This window comes from Pelodiscus sinensis, chromosome 14 (assembly GCF_052426305.1).
Source record: "Pelodiscus sinensis isolate ZL-2025 chromosome 14, ASM5242630v1, whole genome shotgun sequence".
Lineage (NCBI taxonomy): Eukaryota > Metazoa > Chordata > Testudines > Trionychidae > Pelodiscus > Pelodiscus sinensis.
The window spans coordinates 43,408,545-43,428,548 of NC_143065.1; the positions used below are offsets into that span (position 1 = coordinate 43,408,545).

The 20,004-nt window shown below is 42.8% G+C and overlaps 1 protein-coding gene across 2 annotated transcripts in view; it reads left to right on the forward strand.

The window, feature by feature from the left end:
- PIAS1 (protein inhibitor of activated STAT 1) overlaps positions 1-20,004 on the forward strand; it is a 102,629-nt gene that overhangs the window by 68,779 nt on the left and 13,846 nt on the right. For both annotated transcript variants that reach the window (XM_075896847.2, XM_014578062.4), the window contains exons 3-8: positions 6,495-6,579; positions 7,229-7,276; positions 8,042-8,132; positions 11,652-11,786; positions 14,609-14,714; positions 17,549-17,622. In XM_075896847.2, the coding sequence (XP_075752962.1) occupies positions 6,495-6,579; positions 7,229-7,276; positions 8,042-8,132; positions 11,652-11,786; positions 14,609-14,714; positions 17,549-17,622 (539 nt within the window). The remainder of the gene's footprint in view (positions 1-6,494; positions 6,580-7,228; positions 7,277-8,041; positions 8,133-11,651; positions 11,787-14,608; positions 14,715-17,548; positions 17,623-20,004) is intronic.

Genomic DNA, 20,004 nt, shown 5'->3' on the forward strand with positions numbered 1-20,004 from the left:
TTGGCAGCCTCTTGGCCAAGCCAGTCAGGATCCCCTGTCAGAGGCTCCAAGCCCTATCAGGAGATCCCGATCCACTGGTTGGGGATGGCTGCAGTAGAGAAATGGGAGCCATAGAGCAGCAGCTCTGAGCCTGTGGGCCGCCTGTGACCTACACGGCGCACAACTGCAGCCCGTGTAGAACACTCAGGGCCGTACAGGGTGTGTGGATATGGTGCACATAACTCTGAGGACTGCTTGTGTGGCCCGTACTGGTAAATAGGTTGAGAACCACTGCATTCCGATGGAGGGAGGGATAACCCGGTTGACATGACCGGCTAGGAAAATGATCTTCGCTGCACCATTCTGAATCTTGGAGTGGGACAAGAATGTGTTTGTCAGTGCCTGGGGAAAAGCTGTTGCAGTTATCAAGATGCACAGCGATGAGAATCCTGTGACCAGGCTCTCAGGAACTGCAGCCAGTAGTAAATACAGTGACTGGACAGCTCTCATAAATCAAACTATTGTTTAATCTTAACAGTAAGAACACAGCGAAGCACGAAAGGAAAAGAATGTTAGGACAGGAAAAGGCCTATATGCAAGTTGCTTTTACCCCGACGCTCGCTACCTTGTCGAGAGTCTAGGCAGGTCCCTTTTACTCCAGACCCTTAGCCCCGGGGGTCTGTGTGAATCACTTCTGACCAGCAATTTCCAGCAAAGTCTTCCCCCGCCTCAGAATCTCATTCCGCCCATTCTTCTAAGCTCTTTTGCTTCCTGAGCTTTTCTCTTTGTAAGTAATCAATCTGGGCTTGTAGGAGGTACAGCCAAGTGAATGGGCTGGCCTGTATTGTCCCTGAAGTGTGGGTAAATAGGTAGTTATCTGAACCTATTGTACCTCTTTCCTGCCAGCCCCTATTTGAATTAACCCCTTGTAGTCATCTGGTGCGCCCTCCCAAATGGATAGAACGTAATATTTGTACGTTATTACAGAGCATCTCCCAGTCACACTGTTCACACCTATTTGGTCCCTTTAGTATTTATTGTTTTGTATTGTTCCCAATCCTACGCTTGCTAAGTAGGAAAGGCAAAGTCTTAGTATTCTTGTGCGTTGTGGGTGATCCATAACATTTCTTAATGCATTTTTTTGGTGAGTTTCAATATCCACCTAACCCAGTGATGGGCAAGATATGGCCTGGGGGCTGGCCGGCTGGCCCGCTCCAGTGGACTCACAGGTAGGGAGCAGCCCAGGGACTCAGAGCGGCTGGCTGCTTCATCTATCTCTCTGCAATGGGGGTAGGAGGAAGCTTTGTGTGCTGTGAACCCCCTCCTTTACCCAAATTCCCCCTCAGACTCCACATCCTCTCCTGTACTCCATCCCTTTCCCCGAGCTTCCTTCTGCACCCAACGTCCATCCCAGACTCCACACACCCCCCCATAGAAAAGCGTGGCCCTTGTCCACTTACCGAAATTTGCAGTAGCCCCCCATCAAAAACCTATTGCCCACCCCTGACCCAACCCCTTGTAATATTTTGCAAAACTGAAACAAATACGGTCATGCAATGTTTAGTAGCCCCCCATCTCCTAACGTGTTAAGTCATTTACGGCATCCTGAACAGAAAACATCATTTTCAATCAGTTCACCCTACTTTTCCTTCTGCGTGTTTGTTTGAAACACAGTTGTGAACTTTAGAGAATGGATCACTTACAGTACAGTTGGGTGACAAATTAATTGTAGTGTGTTGACTGTGTGTGTTGACTGTAAATTTACATGATTTACAGAGGATTTAAAGTGTACTTGTCTCTGGATTCCTTTAGAATTTGGAGGATGTTATTTCCCTAATAACCACATGCTGCTAGTTGTCCAATTCAGAAACTGGCTGAGAACTGAAAAGTTTTGTTAGATTGTCTGTGGGCTTTTACATTTTTTAAAGTGATGTCTTAATATATCATCACTGTGTTTGTTCATGGTATTTTCCGTACAATGTGTTTTGCCTGTTTTATAAGCTGGTTCCTTAGGGTCTTTTTTTAAAATTCTTGATTCGCTTTTTAAAATGAATTATGTCAAAAGCAGAACCAGTTAAGACAAATGAGTTGGGGAAAAAATATTGTGAAGTCTTACCAAGTGAATAAGCGGAATGAGGAGATTCAGTTACTCATGAAGCTTTAGACAGGACATGGCACATAATACATGTTGAGTTAATACAAAGGTTTTGCATTCTGAAATGTGAAGAACGGAGAAGAGAGCTGGAAAAGAACCAGCTACAGATACTCATTCTGTGCTTAGATGCCTGGGCAGTCAGGTGCAGCGGGGGGCATAAAGTCTCAAGCAGCCAACCACAGTGAACTTTTGAGATAGGACTGACCTGCTCATATCTTGAACTTTCCTTTCCTCAGGAAAATTTGAACGTGGTAATGTAAAGGCTTGAAATAAATATCTTGTTTAAAGCGCTCTCTCCTGCATGCATACACAAAACATCCACTTGGACATTCTAAGTATACATATATTTGAGCTTAAAACTTTTTAGGTTAAGAGGTCAGGAGCATTGTGCATCATTCAAAAAGTGACCATCAGCTAAATATTACAAAGCACTATAAATGCAAATATACCTATATCCTAGAACTGGAAGGGACCTTGAGAGGTCATGGAGTCCAGTCCCCTGCCCTCACAGCAGGACCAAGTACCATCCCTGACAGATTTGCTCCAGATCCCTAAATGTGAGTTCAATCCTTGAGGGGGCCAACTCTGGGTTTAGCAGGCCAATGCTCAAACCACTGAGCTATTCCTCCCCCCAATATTCAAAATTGTGATCAATTTTATTGGCATGCATTAATTTTACAAGGTAAAATTCAATAGAATGCACACTGAATTCTACATTTTGATATATTTGCAATGAAATCCCTTTTTTCAGATGGACAATATTCAATTAATAACCAAGAGTCGAAAAATCTCAGAAGTTTTCATTGCAATTATGTTGGATTATAACAACGATGGTTTAAAAAAGAAACAAAACCCCACCCATTTTTAATCCTCTTCAGTGTATTTTTAAATGTAGGTAATGTTCAAGATGTTTATGAATTTTATCAGCTACTTTAAAGGATATATTAATTTTAGGGATGACCATTTCCATAAAATAACATTTTGGAACATTCAAGCAAAAGGCATCCGTACTTTTATAAATGCTCCAAAGCTATAGCACATGGAGGAATTGGCATTATGGAATCTTCCATGTCAGCACAGAAGAATGTTCTTGTACGTTTTAAGATGGTAACCTTTTGGCTGAACTGAGAAGCACCAGAAAATTGTACACAGAGGATTTGAAGTTGCTTTTCAAGGTCACAGGCCTGTGTGTGTGGTGTTTTTTTTTTTTTTTTTTTTTTTTTTTTTGCTTTTGCTTAGTACAAATCAAAACAAGCTGTTGGCTTAAGAGAGACTTGCAAAGGAGGAGGTGGAAAATTGAGTTTATGGCCTTTTTGGTTCAATTATATAGAACTAAAGAGGGGTTGCAGGAAGGGGGGAGAGAGAGAGAGAGATTTACAATGCTTTCTTAGTTTGTTTCACCCATATTCTACATTTTGGGCTAAGTCTCTGGCACTTTCCAGCTCTGTAACTTTCTGGCTCAGGGGTATGAAAAAAAACATATATGCATCTCTCCCCCCCCAAGTGACAGCGCTGTAAAGCGCCTGTATAAACCAGACTACAGTAGTAGGAGTCATTTTCTCAGTGCTGTTAAGTACTCCCCTCCTGGAGGTAGTTTACATAGAGTGCTGAGAGAGCTATCTCCCGGTGCTTGTACCCTGGACACACTTTCAATTTTAAACCACTGCTGTGGCTGTGCTTTAAACTTTTAAGTGTAGATAAAGGCTGGGTTTTCCAGTGGTGCTGCAACACCCAGTCAAGTTGTAAGCTGAGTAATTAAGAGAGGAAGCGATTTCTAGCCAGACAGTTCTAGAACTTTGTTTTTGTTAACACTTGTTTAATGTCACTGAATAATTAAATGTTGGATAAAGGAAGCCTTTGTTAAACATTCAACACCTTTGTCCTTCAATTAAGGTGTTGCAGGTTACAGCAAACATCCCCGAGACCTTCCAGAGTTTCTCTAGCAAAACCAGACTTGAAATTTCTAAGGTAAAAAACAAGCAAGATATGTAAAAATCAAACAAGAATTGTTCAGATCACCATTAGTGTCTTTAACAAAACCAAAGAAGAGAACAGTCCTCTTCTCCCCCCCACCCCTTTTTTTTGTGTTTAAAAATAAAGCATCCTTTGCAGGGCAGAGATTAGAACGATTGGCTAGAGATTAGAACGATTGGCTATTTAACTTGTGTTGAACACAATAGTTCACATTTACAAAAGCTATTACTGGCATGTTGTCTGTTTTTGTTTTTTTCTATTGTGGGGTGTTTGTATCATATACCTGGAGTATAAAATGTTTTGTTCATATTGTGTATTATGAATATTGTATTTATACTTTTCCAAAATTCATAAATTGCCATAAGTGAGATTCATTTGGATCGTTGTTTTTGCTAAGTATGTGTTATCTCTAGTTTGGTATTCTGTATTCTTTTTAAAAATACAGAAACTGTAAGTTTGGGATTGGGGGAAGTGGTTATCAGGGAGTAGTTAGTTGTCAGATTGATGTTATGTGCTAGAATCTTAATCCTGATTGGTCTGTAGGTGGTGCTACCATAATATAAATGTATGTTAATAAATATTGTCCTGCTTCTCGTTGACCAGCCAGGATAGATCCTGTTAATGAAATTAATTTAGTATAAAAGACAGGAGGGTAGATAAACAGTTTTTCCTATTTGAATAGGGTTTTTTATACAGAAGCTGTTACTGGCATGTTGTCTGCTTATATATCCATAGGGATTTATTGGTTGCCTGCACACTCATTTTAATAGCTCAACAGAATATAATCCCTTTTTATTACTGTTCATGGTGTGTGTGTGTGTGTGTGTGTGTGTGTGTGTATATATATATATATATATATATATGTATGACTAAGTGATGGCTTAGTAAAGTATCTTATGCATGAGCTCTCACTTATGACAGTAGCGAACACTTGTTGATATTGACACACAGTAAAGATCTGAATGTAATTCAAAGGTCTCATGTTGAGGTTTAGAATCAAATACCTGCATGGTGTCCATTTTATAGCTGGTTGCCAACTCTGGATATGTTGTCCTTACATGGGTATCCTGTTAAGCATCCATATTTCTTCTGGAGTGATTTCGAAGTGCCTGGTAGAAAATTATCAGACTAGTAGATGTTTAAAATACAAATCAGGAGTTAGTCATCATAATGTGATAGAAACGGTTAGATTAGAAGTAATTAAGCTTGATTTATTTTTGTTAGAAATTGTACTCGGTGCCATGGTGATGCACGTGTTAAAATTTCCTCGATACTTTTTTTTTTTTAAAGGAAGTAATTGTTAGTGCTCAGGAGAAGTGCCATTTATCAGCCTTGTGGTGGAAGGGATTTTCTCCACAGATTATACTGTATGTGACAACACAGTGATCTTTGAGTTTCCCATGCAAGAGAGAAGTTGCAGGCACAAGTGTGGTTAGCTTAGAATTTTGCTTACTCCTTCCCTGATGGGTGCGTTGCTATTTCTATAATGTTTATTTTATGATGGATCCAGTGTTGAAAGATTTATATTTTAACATACAGTAATTCCTCATTTAACACTAGATATGTTTCAGAAAATGATTGTGTTAAGTGAAAACATGTTATGTGGGTCAATTTTCCCATTGAAAATAATGGAAAAGGTGGGGGTTGCGTTTCAAGCGGGTGGCATCTGTTGAGAGTGGGACATAAGGTAGAGGGGGAAAGGAGACTGGGTTACAGCAGGGAAGGGAGGTGTTTGGCTCTGGGGAAGGCGAGGGGGTTTGGGTTGGGAGTATGCCCCTGTGACGGGTCTGCCGGGACCCGCACTGCGACCGGAGAGGGGGGGTCTCCAGGGAATGGTGCGGCAAGTGGTGAACCCTCTGCCGGCGATGGGCGGGCTGGGGAAATGGTATTATTCTGGGGACGGTTATATCATTCAAAAAACTTTCCCTAAAAGAAAATCGTGCTATCGTGAAAACATGTTAAGCGGGCACGTGTTAAATACGGAATTACTGTATTAAGCACAACTGTTATGTCTAAGCTGTACATCTCTCAAAGGCGTGAGTGTATAACATGTATTGGTAAATATATGCTGTGGTTTTTAAGGAAGCTGCTCATCTGACTCAGCTGTAAATTCTCATATTTTTCTGGTGTATATACTTACTATACTTTTATAGACTAATACAGGAATGTATAATGCACATGAATGAAGAGAAGAAAGTGTATATCTGGGTACCTTAGAAATAAGTCACTAAAACAAGCAATAGCAGACACTTTTAACACTATATCCTTTGTGGCAGAAATATATATTAGGCTGTTGAGGTTTTATTCTAAAGCAAGTTTCCATGCTACGCATACTTTCTATATTACTGTATTTTAAAGTGGCACTTTATCTTGTTTGTTTTTCTAGCATCAGATAATAGCCAGCGATTTCGAGAAACCTGTTTTGCATTTGCATTGACACCGCAACAAGTGCAGCAAATCAGCAGTTCCATGTAAGTTCATTTCTGTAACTCCCTCAAGGTAGTGTTTACAGTGTCTTGAAAAAAGGCCGAAATAAAAGAAACCCAACCCTGACTTAGTACTTAGGGGTATCGTGGGCACTTCACAGAATACATCCAGGCTGAATTTTAGTGATGTGACAGAGGGTGGAGAGGGGAGGGCATGAACGGGAGGGGGGGAGGTTCCTCCTCTTAGGCATCTGATCATCCTTGTGGCTTGTGGAAATTTTCTTTCCAAGATATAAAACCAAGGAAGATAAAGAGATTGTGAATATTGATTCAGTTATTGTGGTCAGCATGATACAGATGAATATTTCAGAAGTAGGTTTCAAAGAACAGAGCATGTTGGTTTGACTGAGCAGAGACAGGAGGGGGCTCCAAAAATAGGAGTGAATATAGGAAGTGTAGTGAAAGAATGGGCCACAACTGCTAGCAAGAGGCTTAATCCAAAGTCCTTTAGTGAGCATTTGATGAGTCTGAATGGTAAGCAGTCTGATAAAGCTCAGTTTGGGGGCGCATGCCTACCCAAGAGATGAAGTATCACAGATTGCAGTAGTGTACTCTACTCATCAGAGCCTTGCTTTCCAGGTTTTGTTTTTATATATGCCATATTTTTAATTAGTATTTGTCATATCTTTGCTAGGGACATTTCTGGGACCAAATGTGACTTCACGGTACAGGTCCAGCTAAGGTACAGTATTCATACAGTATAACCTTGGGATCTGTGCGTTTTTAACATTCTCGCGAAACCTTATTAGGACACTTTTTAATGTATATGCTCCCCAGTAAATCAAGATGGCTCTTGCAGGGCTGTGAAGGGAGAAATGCATCGAATCCTGCTGTATTCCAACTGGGAAGGGGGACAGGGAGAAGAGGGGAAGGAGACATAAAAAGGACAAACAAGGGTCTGTCTAATGCTGCTTCCAGCAGCAAACATGCCTTGGGAATCCTATTACTGTTATCAGAAACGGTCAGAAGTGAAGTAGAAGGTCTGACCTTGGGCATCAGAACAACACTGAAAGCTTGAACACCATGCAGCAGCTGGCCTGCTCATCTCAGATAAAGGATCATGTATTCACTCCTTTGCAAAAACCCTGGCTTTCTGTAAGGTGAGGTCAGGCAGAGAAGATGGAGGGAAGAAAAACCTGGCAGACGTAGAAGAATTCTTATAGGAAGATTCTTTGTCTCCTAAAGAAGATGTGCCTGGAGGAATCCAGGGCCCTCTTTATCCAAACAAGTAGTTGTGGTTGGGGCTTGTTTGGATGAAGAACCCAGGAACAACCCAGGAATTCCAGACCTCTCTGTCGAAGTTGAAGATTTAATTCTACATGCTGCTCAGTGTCTCATCTTAATCTTCTTAAGCCCACACACATACTTCCTGTTAATAGAAATGTACTTTTGCTGTTGAAGTCCTTCATTTTAAATATGAAAGGTGACCCAAACTCTTTGCACTTAGGTTTTGTTTATCAGAAACCAGTTGTCCACAAGAAGATCACTTCCCACCCAATCTCTGCGTGAAAGTAAATGGGAAACCATGTAGCCTTCCAGTAAGTACTAGAGATTCTTTTGATTTGTCATGTGAGTAGTACAGCTAAGGATGTATGTTTGCTTGAAATATTGTTAGAATGGAGGCTTTTGAAATATTTGTTTTGATATTGGGGATGGGGTTGTCCTGATTGCTGGGTGAATGAACTGGATCAAGAGTTAGGAAAATTGTTATTCTGAAGAGAACATCCAATAAAACCAGGCAGGAGATTATTTGTAGTAAATATTTACATTGTGGTAGCACCCCTGGATCCCATAACACTGGTCGCTGTACAGATAGGGAAAAGGACAATCGATTCCAAAGGGTTAACAAGAACAAGGCATTGACTTACATTACAGTGGCAACCCACCAGACTAGACTGGCTGACTTTAGACCGTCTTGGTTGGACAGGATGTACAGACAAAGGAGAAAAGAGTTGGCAGAAAGATATCTCTTAATACATCAGTGGGGTGGATAGGTCTGAGCTCTTACACGTCTCTAAGTACAGGAAGTCCCCAAATTACAAATGGACTCTGTTCCAAAAGTTCGTTTGTAAATCGGTTGCTTGGAACTCGGAATGCATTTTCCCAAGAAACAATGTTATAAATGGCAGCTCCACTCCCTGGCTTGCCCACAAAAGCCTGTTTATCCTATAATGTAGTGATGATGAAATTACAGGGTTCATGATTCTAAGGGAGAAAAGCAAAATAAAGACAATGGATTTTTAGAAGGCAGATGTTGGTAGACTCAGGGAGCTGGTAGGTAAGATCCCTTGGGAAACAAGATTTTAAGAGGAAAAACAATTGAAGATAGTTGGCAGTTTTTCAAAGGGACATTATTAAGAGCACAAGAGCACGCTATTCCATGACGTAGAAAAGATAGGACGGATGTCAAGAGAGCAACCAGGAGATGTTAAATCATTTGAAAATCAAAAAGGAGTCCTATAAAAAGCAGAAACTTGGTCAAAGTGCAAAGGATGAATATAAACAAATAACACAAGTATGTGGGGACAAAATTAGAAAGGTGAAGGCACAAAACGAGCTCACGCTAACTAGAGACATAACTTCTGTGCCAGGAAAGATAATGGAACAAATAATTAAGGAATCCATCTGCAAACACCAGGAAGATAATAAAGTGATAAGTAAAAGTCGGCATGGATTTGTAAAGAACAAATAATGTCACATCAGCCTGATAGCTTTCTTTGATAGGATAACAAGCCTTGTGGATAAGGAGTAAGACATAGTATACCTAGACTTTAGTAAAGCATTTGATACAGTCTCACATGACCTTGTTATCCGTAAACTAGGGAAATACATTGTAGATGGGGCTATACACTGCTATAAGGCAGAGGATATTTATTGATGGTTCACAGTCATACTGGAAGGGCATCACAAGTGGGGTTCTGCAGGGATCAGTTTTGGGACTGGTTTTGTTCAATGATTTAAAGTGCATCTACACAACACCCTAAACTCGAAATAAGATACACAATTTGCACTACGCAAATGACGTACCTTATTTTGAATCTGTTTCGAATCTATTTAGAAATAGGCTATTTTGAAATTTGGTGCATCTACACAGTGCCAACTTTAGAAATAATGCATTATGTCGAGCCATTCCTTAACCCTTGGGCAACGAGGTTTACCAGAATGGCAAAATAGCTCGCGCCCGTTATTTTGAAATATTTTTCAAAATAACAAGTGGCTTGTGTAGATGTGCGTACCTTAGATAATGGCATAGAGAGTACGCTTATTAAGTTTGCGGATGATACCAAGCTGGGAGGGGTTGCAACTGCTTTGGAGGATAGGGTCATAATTCAAAATGATCTGGACAAACTGGAGAAATGGTCTGAGGTAAACAGGATGAAGTTTAATAAGGACAAATGCAAAGTGCTCCACTTAGGAAGGACAAATCAGTTTCATGCATACAGAATGGGAAGTATCTGTCTAGGAAGGAGTCTTGCAGAAAGGGATCTAGGGGTCACAGTGGACCACAAGCTGAATGAGTCAACAGTGGGAGGATGAGGAGGAAGTTGGAGATTCTGAAGGGGGCTTCTGTGGGCATCCTCCCCCCACCTGCCATTGCAGGCTCTGTGCTGGCTCCTGCGGTCAGCCCCCCTTCCCCTCCCATCTTCTGCACCTTCCTTCCCCCGACCCATCCCTTGCTCACCAGGAAGCCCTCAGTGTATGCTGGAGGACCCCAGAGGAGCAGGCGGCAGCCATACAGCCAGTGGCTGTAGAGTAAGGATGTTAAATTGCTGTTGTCTGGCTAATTGTGATACAATTGTAGATGATTAGTTGATAAGGACTGCTCTGCAGAGCCGGAGCGGGGGTAGCTCCAGAAGCCAGCTCGAGCCAGGACTGACCAGTCCCGGCTCGTGCCAGCTCCAGGAGCCACCTGTGCTGCGGCTCTGCCACCGGGCTCTTACTACATTTCAAATGTAGAGACGCAGCATCCTGGACCAGCATGAGCTGGGACTGCTCAGTCCCGGCTCGTGCTGAGTTCAGCAACCCCTGTTTGCAGCGGCCAGCCTGGGCTGCCGGGCTGCTGCCAGAGCAGCCTCAACAGAGGCAGCAAGCGGGAGGGAGTAGTCAATACTCCTGTTGGCTACTCGCTAACCTCCCTACTGCAAAGAAGCGGCGGTTTCCTCTTCAAAGCACCACTTCTCTCCCGCCACTGGCTGCGCAACTGCCCCCTGCTCCTCTGGAGTCCTCCAGCCAGGCCTTGCACTGCTCACCACCACCTGGGCCTCTTGCCTGCTCCCCTGAGGTTGCAGGCAACCTCTTGTTTGTATGTGCGGCTGTTTAGAAGTCGGATGTTTGTAAATCGGGGAGGTTCTGTACCCGAGTCGTCCAAGAGTGGGTCTACACAGTAGTTAAACAGGCTGGCCCTGGGTTGTATGATTGCAGTATAGATGCTTAGGCTGGAGTCTAGGCTCTGGGACTCCCCCCCTCACTGATGTCCCAGAAATGTCTACACCACAATGTGACAACCTTGCAGCACAATCCCTAGGAACCTGAGTCAGCCGACATGGCCCGCCCTGGGTTTTTAATTGCTGTGTAGACATAGCCATAGTGTCCTCGTAAAGATAAATATTGAAAACTACATTCATGAGCCTGGTTCTGCCGTTTGAGTTGATTCCTAATTACCCATCTGTCACTTCGTAACATTTATCATGCTTCCTAGGAGTTGTCATATTATTACTCGACCTGTTGCACAGTTTTCCAAGACTGACCAATGTAAACCTTGATTGGTAACTGATGGAGACTGGCCAGAACAAAATTCTCTAAATCACAACATTTGCATTGGGAAGATGAGATTGATTTTTATGTGGTTTTAAAATGGAAATGGCATTAGCAACTCCAAGATTTGGGTCTTGGCTGATCTTTTTTTTTTTTTTTTTTTTTTTTTAAATACTTGGGAGAGAGGGGAGGCGGCTTAATATCCCCGTACAAATAGCACGTGGAATTTTTATTGGAAAAAATTGAGATTAAAATACCTTTTTGTAAAGGGAAAAATAAAAAAAATCATTGTTTCATTTTAGGGCTATCTTCCACCAACCAAAAATGGTGTTGAACCAAAGCGACCTAGCCGACCAATTAATATTACCTCACTTGTCAGATTGTCTACAACGGTACCAAACACCATCGTTGTCTCTTGGACTGCTGAAATCGGAAGAGTGAGTTCCTATTTGGTCAGATCTCTGTATTACAGAAAAGTTTTAATTATCTGTATTTCAGCATTCATTAGAAAGCTAACAAGTAAGCTTAATTGGTGAGAAAAACACTTATGGTGTATAGTAATGGGTAGCTAAGAATTTTTTGTTTCATCTTTTTTTCTCTCTCAACCACTTTATGCCTGTGTGTTCTAGCATGTTATCTTAAGATCAAAAAGATTTGTGATGCTTGCTTACCAGTGCATAACAAGTTGCACAGGGGAGTGTTTCTTAACTCAGAAAATTAGAGGTAAATCTTTTAAAGCATGAAAACTTAGTAGTGCATGCAGGATTTAATCTTGCCATTTCTGTGCTTCAGTTCTCTCAGCTGTATTTTATCCACAGGCTTTATTGACTGTACTGTTTTGCCTTATAGCGTTTTTGGGGAGGGGAGGAGAAAAGGGAGGATGTAATTAGTGTTTTTAAATATATTCCCCTGGAATTCTCTCCATCTTGAATAGCCCGTGGAAAGTCTGCTGGTTTGTTTACTTGTTGGTGATAGTTACTCCAGGAGACCCAATCGCTTGAGTGATCAGTGCACTGAGAATTTGAGTGTGTAGGTTCATGATAAAAGCCAGATATGCCCCACAAAATCAATGAGGACTTGAGAAATGCTGATCAGCTGGACTTTGCTACCTGCAGCCATGCTATTTCTCTAGGTTTGAGACTTAGCATGAGATGTAATATCATCCATTCTAAGTGTGGACTGAAACCCATGATTGATTGAAACAGCGTAGAAAAATAGTTACTGCCCATCTGTGCACGACACTCAACTATACAGTATCGCTGTTGTATTTCCCCCATCAAAATGGGTTTAAGTTTTGAAGCACTACAGGATCTCCTGTCAGAGTATGGAACAGATGCCTGCTGAATGCAGATTTTAAAACTACTGGCTTTGTAGGCAAAATAACATTTTGGGGTTCATTTAGGTTTTATTTTATTTTAAGGAGTTGAGAGGGAAAAAAATCACCCGCTTTAAGCATACTGCAAATTGTTTCTGTTTCTTGGAGAAACATTGAAAAAAACCAACACAGTGCCGCTTCTTATAGTGGAATAGCTGTTTTCACAAAACGTCCTGGGTATAAACGGACAATTTGGTGTAACTGAAATTGCATAGCTGTTTCTTTGGAAAGGCTTTTGAATTTGTGCTCCTCAAAACTAGAAGAATAATGGCAAATAAACTTAGTTTATCTAACAAAAAGGATTAGTCGTATCGTTTCCCACAAGAAATAATGCTTCCTAATTGTATTATTTGAGACCCTGCCTATAAATCAGCAGAAATTAGTTTTATTGTACGGATGTGCTTGGTAGATAAACATTGGGCATTTGTTCTTTTAAAATGTTGGGTTACATGTCTCAGCTGGTAGCATATACCTTCAGTGAAGTCCTAATTGTGGTTTCTGCAGTCTGTTTCCCAAGACTTCTGTGAAAGTTGCCTTGGGCAAGTACCTAACTTTGTAGATTCAAGCTGTCACTAAATAATTTCACAATGTTAATTAGCATTTCCAAACTTCTATCTTAATTGAGGCATTAAACAAGCACGTTATAGCAGTCGAGGTTTTTAATGGTGGCAACATCTTTTGTAAGAGTAGAACATTTAAAATATCGTGGTGTTTCTGACGTCACGTAAATCGTGATATTTTGTGGCATAATATTACTGAAGTCATGGATGACTAGGAAACCTACTGTTTTAAGGGCATGCTGAGGCCACCCATGATTACCATGCAGGTGGCTGCTTCTGTGCTCTGGGACTGGGCCCCATCAACTCAGGATAATCCCCAGAGACTCTCACCCCATCCCAAAAGCGACGAGGAGTCCTGTGGCACCTTATAGACTAACTGAAGTGTAGGAGCATAAGCTTTCGTGGGCAAAGACCCACTTCGTCAGATGCATGCCCACGAAAGCTTATGCTCCTACACTTCAGTTAGTCTATAAGGTGCCACAGGACTCCTCGTCGCTTTTGCAGATTCAGACTAACACGGCTACCCCTCTGATACTTCACCCCATCCCAGTGAACCTTCCTGGGAAGTGTCATTTGGGAACCAGCACACTCCATTGAGGATGAGGAATCGAGCTCTGCGGGCCAGAAATGCAGCACTCCGACAGAGCTAACCCTGTGCCATTCCCCAGCCTGTTTCTGGCCCTGGTGGGATAGCTCAGAAAATACATTTTGGGGGACCGGGTAGGGATGTTAAATTTAGTTTAATCGACTAGTCATCGATTAGTTGACAAGCGGGGGAGCAACAGCGGGGTTAGCTCCGGCCTGGGAGCTAATCCTGCTGCGGCTCTGACTTTTAAATGTACAGCTGGTCCCCGAGTTGCGAACCGTTGATGTACAGTTCGCAGTTAAGACCAAAGCTGTCGTAAATGGTGGACCCCGAATTACGAACACGATCCGCGCTTACGAACAGCACGGTCGCGTGTAACTCTATGGGGTCCAACTTAGGAACAAACCCGAGTTACAGCCAATTGCTTGGTCTGTAACCGGTTCGTAAGTCGGAGAGAGGCTGTATTAAGAGGCGGCCGGTTCTTAATACATTTAAAAGGCTGCAGTGCAGCCGCGGGGACCTGTCATGAGCTAGGACAGCTGATTCCTGGTTTGTGCCAGGTCCCCCCCGCTGTGCACCAGTCTTAAATGTAAAAAATGTTGTGCCGCCATTTTGTAGCGATGGTTGACGTCTAGGTCCATGTAATCCTGGAGATCATAAACATTAATATAAAATTTATACAGATTCTTTGTTTGGATTATATCATCTCTTAGTTGTTTCATTATGTTTGTTTTCCAGACTTATTCTATGGCAGTTTACCTTGTAAAACAGCTGTCGTCTACAGTTTTATTACAGAGGTTACGAGCAAAAGGAATAAGGAATCCTGATCATTCTAAAGCGCTAAGTATGTCTGATACATTCAAATATTTGATCTACATACAGGTTAAACCTCTAGTCTGGCATGATTTTAGATACCCGGATTCTGCTTACTGTGGGTGGGGCCAAGTTTCCCGTGAACTGGCAACGTTTGTGTACAGCCTCCAGTCCTGGCTCTCAGTGTTCTGTGCTGTGATTTAATCTGATTTACCACTAAATGTCCTCTAAGGGCCCAGCAAGCAGTGAGAATGTTGCTAATGCTGCTAAGCACAAGCACGTGTCACTACGCTATTGATACAGCAAAGGGTGAAATAATTACAGAAATCAGAAAAGGCAGATCCAATTTTTTTACCAATTCGTGCCTTGGTAAAATAGAAAGAGACCGGCTCTCCACGCTATTAACCACCCATTGTTCTGCAAATTCTCTGCTTTGGCACCGGTTGGCCCCGAGGATGCCAGACTAAGATGTTCAACCTCTATAAAGAAAAATCTTTTGTAAAAAGATCTTTTAGCGCTGGCTTCTGCTGCAGTGCTTGAGGCTACTTTTTGTAACTCGAAAGTTTTGAATCCGAATAAGGAAGGACAGGGTTAAAAACAAACACACCTCCTGATCCCTTCAGAAATTGAATTTTCACCAGACTTATGGGTTGTTCTGTATCCCTGCACTGCTAAGACAGTTACTGCTCTCTTAGGTTTCCACGCAACCCTACGGTTTAACTATACAACTCTGACCTTTTATTCCCCCACCCCACAAATACTTGTCATTGCTTAACTCACTCTTTGCGGGGAAAAATCCAGTAATCTCCCAGACCTTTCTTTTAAAAAGGGCAGACACCCGACAATCCATTCATTCCATGGATGTCTGTCACTGCAATCCGGTCTAAATCTGAATAATCAAAGGCCTTTGCCTGCATTGAACTAACCCAGTAAGACTATTGCCACTGTGGAGTAAAAATTCAAGAGACTATTTGGCCACTCAACATAGCCAGTGTTAATTTGCTGAAAAACAGTAAATTCATTTCACCAAGTGTGTTGCTCGGAGTTTCTAATGTGAACTGATGCGTTGATGTTGTTCTCTGGTACCAACCTACTGAGATGTTGACCAGGGTTGACGACTTGGCTCCTCTCTCTGCCCAATGGAAGTTTCTACCAGGTAAAGCTCATCTGTGAAGGAGACTAGGCTTTGCTGGGGGCTGGGCCACCACGTGGAATGACCAGGGCTTGACAAATCACTGAATCTACTTGCCCGTGGAGTAGATTTCAGCCACTCGCCCCGTTCACTAGCGGCGCACACATGCGCAATGTGGGGCTGGCGAATAGGTTTCGCTGCCGTTTGTCAAGACCTGGGAATGACCTCCTCCATCAGACCATCCCAAACCGCCTCACCTTTTGGTGTAGGGGCAAGGTGTAGTCGTGCCTTCTCTGATGCCGAGATCCAGCCACATGTGCAATTCACTTGTTAAAAATCAGAACTCGCTGCTGTGCACGTTTCTTCCCAGGGAGAGACAGGGAGCAAACGTGACACATCTTAGTCATGTTGCTTCATTTGCTTCTGGAAAGCACCCAGGTGCGATAGTGATGGAGAACCTACATAGAAGAGAACATCACTAAATGCCAAGGACAAAAATAATGTTGAAGAGGCAGGAGTATGAAACTATGTTAATGTAACATTATGATTTGAGATTTAAGAGCATAAACATCAGGCAGCCCAACCAAGTGTCCTGAGCCACTCGTCTCTTTCTGTTAAGGACTTTGGGTATGCTTGATCACGCTATCCATACAAGGCATACACGTGAATGAAATCCCCAGCTACGGGTCCCAGAGCAACCGCGACTTGGGATTGGCTGGTTTTGGTGAATTTAAATCTGAACAATTTTACTTCTTAAAACTCTTACAGACAAAAATAGAGGAGGAAGAGGCACTAGGGCCTCTATTGGACTATAGTCCTTACAGTGCTAATTCTATAAGAGCTGCTTGGTCAGGTTCTGCCTTTTGCCTAAAAGATCTACAATTCTTGGTACGTTTCCCTTGAATAATTAGAGCCCCCTAATTAGGGATGTTAAATTTAGATGAATTGGCTAATTGAGTAGTCGATGCCATTTGAGTCCCCCGCTGGCCCCATGCTCCCTGCGGTGCTACAAAGCGGCAGCGCCACATGGAGCCCAGGGTCAGCTGGGGACTCAGAGTGTTCAAATGCTGCGGTTTCAAAGCGGCAAACCCCAGGCTGCATAGAGCGTTTCAAAGCGGTAGCACCGTGTGGAGCCCAGTGTCTGACTCCGGGCTCCATGCAGCGCTGCCACTTTGAAGCACCGCTCCCCCTCCCCCTACTTCCTCTTTCTGACAGCAAGGGGAGGGGAAGTAACTGGTCAACGAGCGTGTCAACTATCCGATAAACATCCCTGCCCCTAATACCTATTCAAAGAGTCAGGGCTTTGCTAGCCTACATGCAGGATTTAACAAAATATTTGTAAAGTGTGCATTAAATCCAGCAATTGACCAAAGAACTTGATATTGCATTATTAGAGAGCTTATCACTTTAAAACTGCTTGCCAACAAAAATCTAGAATTGTATTTAGAAATACAATACGGTGTTGGAGAAGTTTCCCCTTTCATGGTGCTCCACTGAAATTTTTGGAGAATAGAAACTGCACAGGAACTGCACTCTGCATATGAGGCGTGTTTTTCTTCAGGTTTACAGACTGCAGGAGTTGCAGACAATACAATCAATGTTGCTTATTCCCAATAGATTTACAAATAGCACGTTTAAAGCCAATTGTTTTAGGCATGCATATTACTATATCGTCCTAGAGATGTGTGTGTAACAAACCTTTTTCTATTTTTTTTCCTTTCTTCCAATGGCAGTAAAAGAGAAACTGACTGCAGATCCAGACAGTGAAATAGCTACCACCAGTTTAAGAGTTTCTCTTCTTTGTCCAGTAAGTGTAAAAGCAACTCCTCCGAAGTTGGTTCTGATGAAACTGAACTGGCTGTTAAAGGACAATTTTAATTCACGTTAAAAGCTTTTGTGTTGGCTTATATTTTTTGTGGTCCATCGCCTAAGCCCCTGTTCCAGCAAAGCAGATAAAGCATGTGATTAACTTGAGCAGTTAAGTTAGCCACCTTTAAGTGTGGATGAGTTGGGTCGGCCCTGAAAGAGGATAGTGGATCTCGATATCGAACATAACTTAGCTCCTTGGTGGCTGTATTTGTGTGTATATTATAAACCAACAACTAGGGGTATTAGCTGTCGGGTAATTGAATAGTGTAACCACTTGAATTCTTACCGGTTACATGACTATTTGATAGCCCCTGGGGGTGGGGCTGGCAGCCACTGTGCTCCATCCCCTCTCCTGGGGAGCCCCCTGCACTGCTGCCTCTGTATCAGAAGTAGGGATGTTAAATTGCGAGTCATTGACTAATTGAATAGTCGATTGGGCGCCTCTGCCTTTCAAGTGTAGCAACAACCCTAGGAGTTCCCCACTGACCCCATGCTCCCCCCGGTGTTTCAAAGCGGCAGCTCCGCATGGAGCCCGGCATCAGCTGGGGACTCCCCTGCTAACTCCAGGCGGCGTTGCCACTTTGAAACGCTGCAGGGGGCCTAGCGTCCAAATGGGAGTCCCCAGTTGATCCTGGGCTCCACACGGCGCTGCCGCTTTGAACCAGCCGGCCCTGGGCTGCAAGCAGTTTTTCACAGCGGCAGCACCGGGTGGAGCCCCGCATCTGGCCCCAGGCTCCACACGGTGCTGCTGCTCTGAAGTACCCCCTCCTTTTGTCCTCTTTCTGATAGAGGCAGCAAGGGGAGGGAAGCGACTAGTCGACTAGCCTGTCAACTAACCAATAAACATTTGCTTATCGGATAATCGACTAGTTCTTCACATCCCTCGTCAGAGGTGGCAGCGTGGGCTGCTAGGAGGGAGCTGGTCCACAAGGGGAGCCAGTTGAAAAATTAGCTCCCCGCGCAGACCTGCTGCCCTGTGCTGCTGCCTCTGATACAGAGGCTGCAGCCAGGGGGGGCAGCGGAGCAGAGGTTGCTGTGAAGCAGCATCTATGCACGGCAAGCCTGAGCCCACCACGGACAAAGACTGCTCCTGCAGCAGCCCTCGTCGGTGGGGAGCTCAGACCCACAGTGGACTGGGACTGCTGCTAATAGAGCCCAGATGGCACCACAGAGCCAGTGCTGGAGGGAACCAGCTTTTAAGCCAGCTCCCCCCAGCACTGGCATCCGCCCTCCCCCCCCCCCCGCCTCTGAATCACAGGCAGCAAGGGTGGGGGGAATGCAGGCAGTGGATAAGATTAACCGATAAACCTAGGCTAATTAAGTCAACTACACATTGACATCCCTACCCACAACTGGTTCCTGGAGCCAAAGAGTTACATTCCTGTAACTGAAGTTGATAGGTATATACTGTGATAGGGTTTTATTGTTTTCAAGAGATCAGTAGTCCAAAGGACATTTAAACAAATACATGCTTTGGAATTGGAAATAGACAGGGTTGCGTGCTTCCCTTCTCAATCTATGCATCACACACATTACTTTAATTAAGTTCCATGGAATTTGGAAATGAGATCAGATTAATCAAAACAGATTTATTAAATTGTGCAATAAGGTGAAGGGCGCTAGAAAATAAGAGAAAGGAGACAATAGTTATATTGCAGTTCTTATCACCAGCTGAGTTATGCAATTTGAATGATATTGTTAGGGCTTTTATTTTGCATCATGTATACTCTTAAAAACCAACAAGTGGTCTGGTAGCACTTTATAGACTAACAAAACATGTAGATGGGATCATGAGCTTTCTGAAGAAGTGGGCTGTGCTCACAAAAGCTCATGATACCATCTACATGTTTTGTTAGTCTATGTATACTCTTAGTTTTCCCATGAAATATAACACACTTCTTCATCACTGTGTGCTCTCTCATTGGTCAAAAGAGTGTCTTAAGCACAGTTCATACTTAAAATGGTCAAGAATAAAGATGCAACTGTTTCCTGACTTTTCCAGAGCTGTGCAAGCCTGACCCTGAAAGTTTTCAGTTTTGAAATACAGCTCCCAAGGATAAAGCTGACTTAGCTACTCATTCCATTGCCTAGCAAAATTGGGGCTCATTTTTAAGGATACTAAATGGCCTCTTGGATTCTGACAATGCAAAGATATTTTTGGATACAAAAGTTCCACCTTGCAAAGAGCACAATTCAAATACAAATATTTGGTAGATTATTGTATGTATATCACTGTGCTGGATATTTTGATATTTAACCTTCATTCTTCAGGCTTTTTGGTTTAGCACATATTAGCTGTAATAGTATTTAACATTTATGT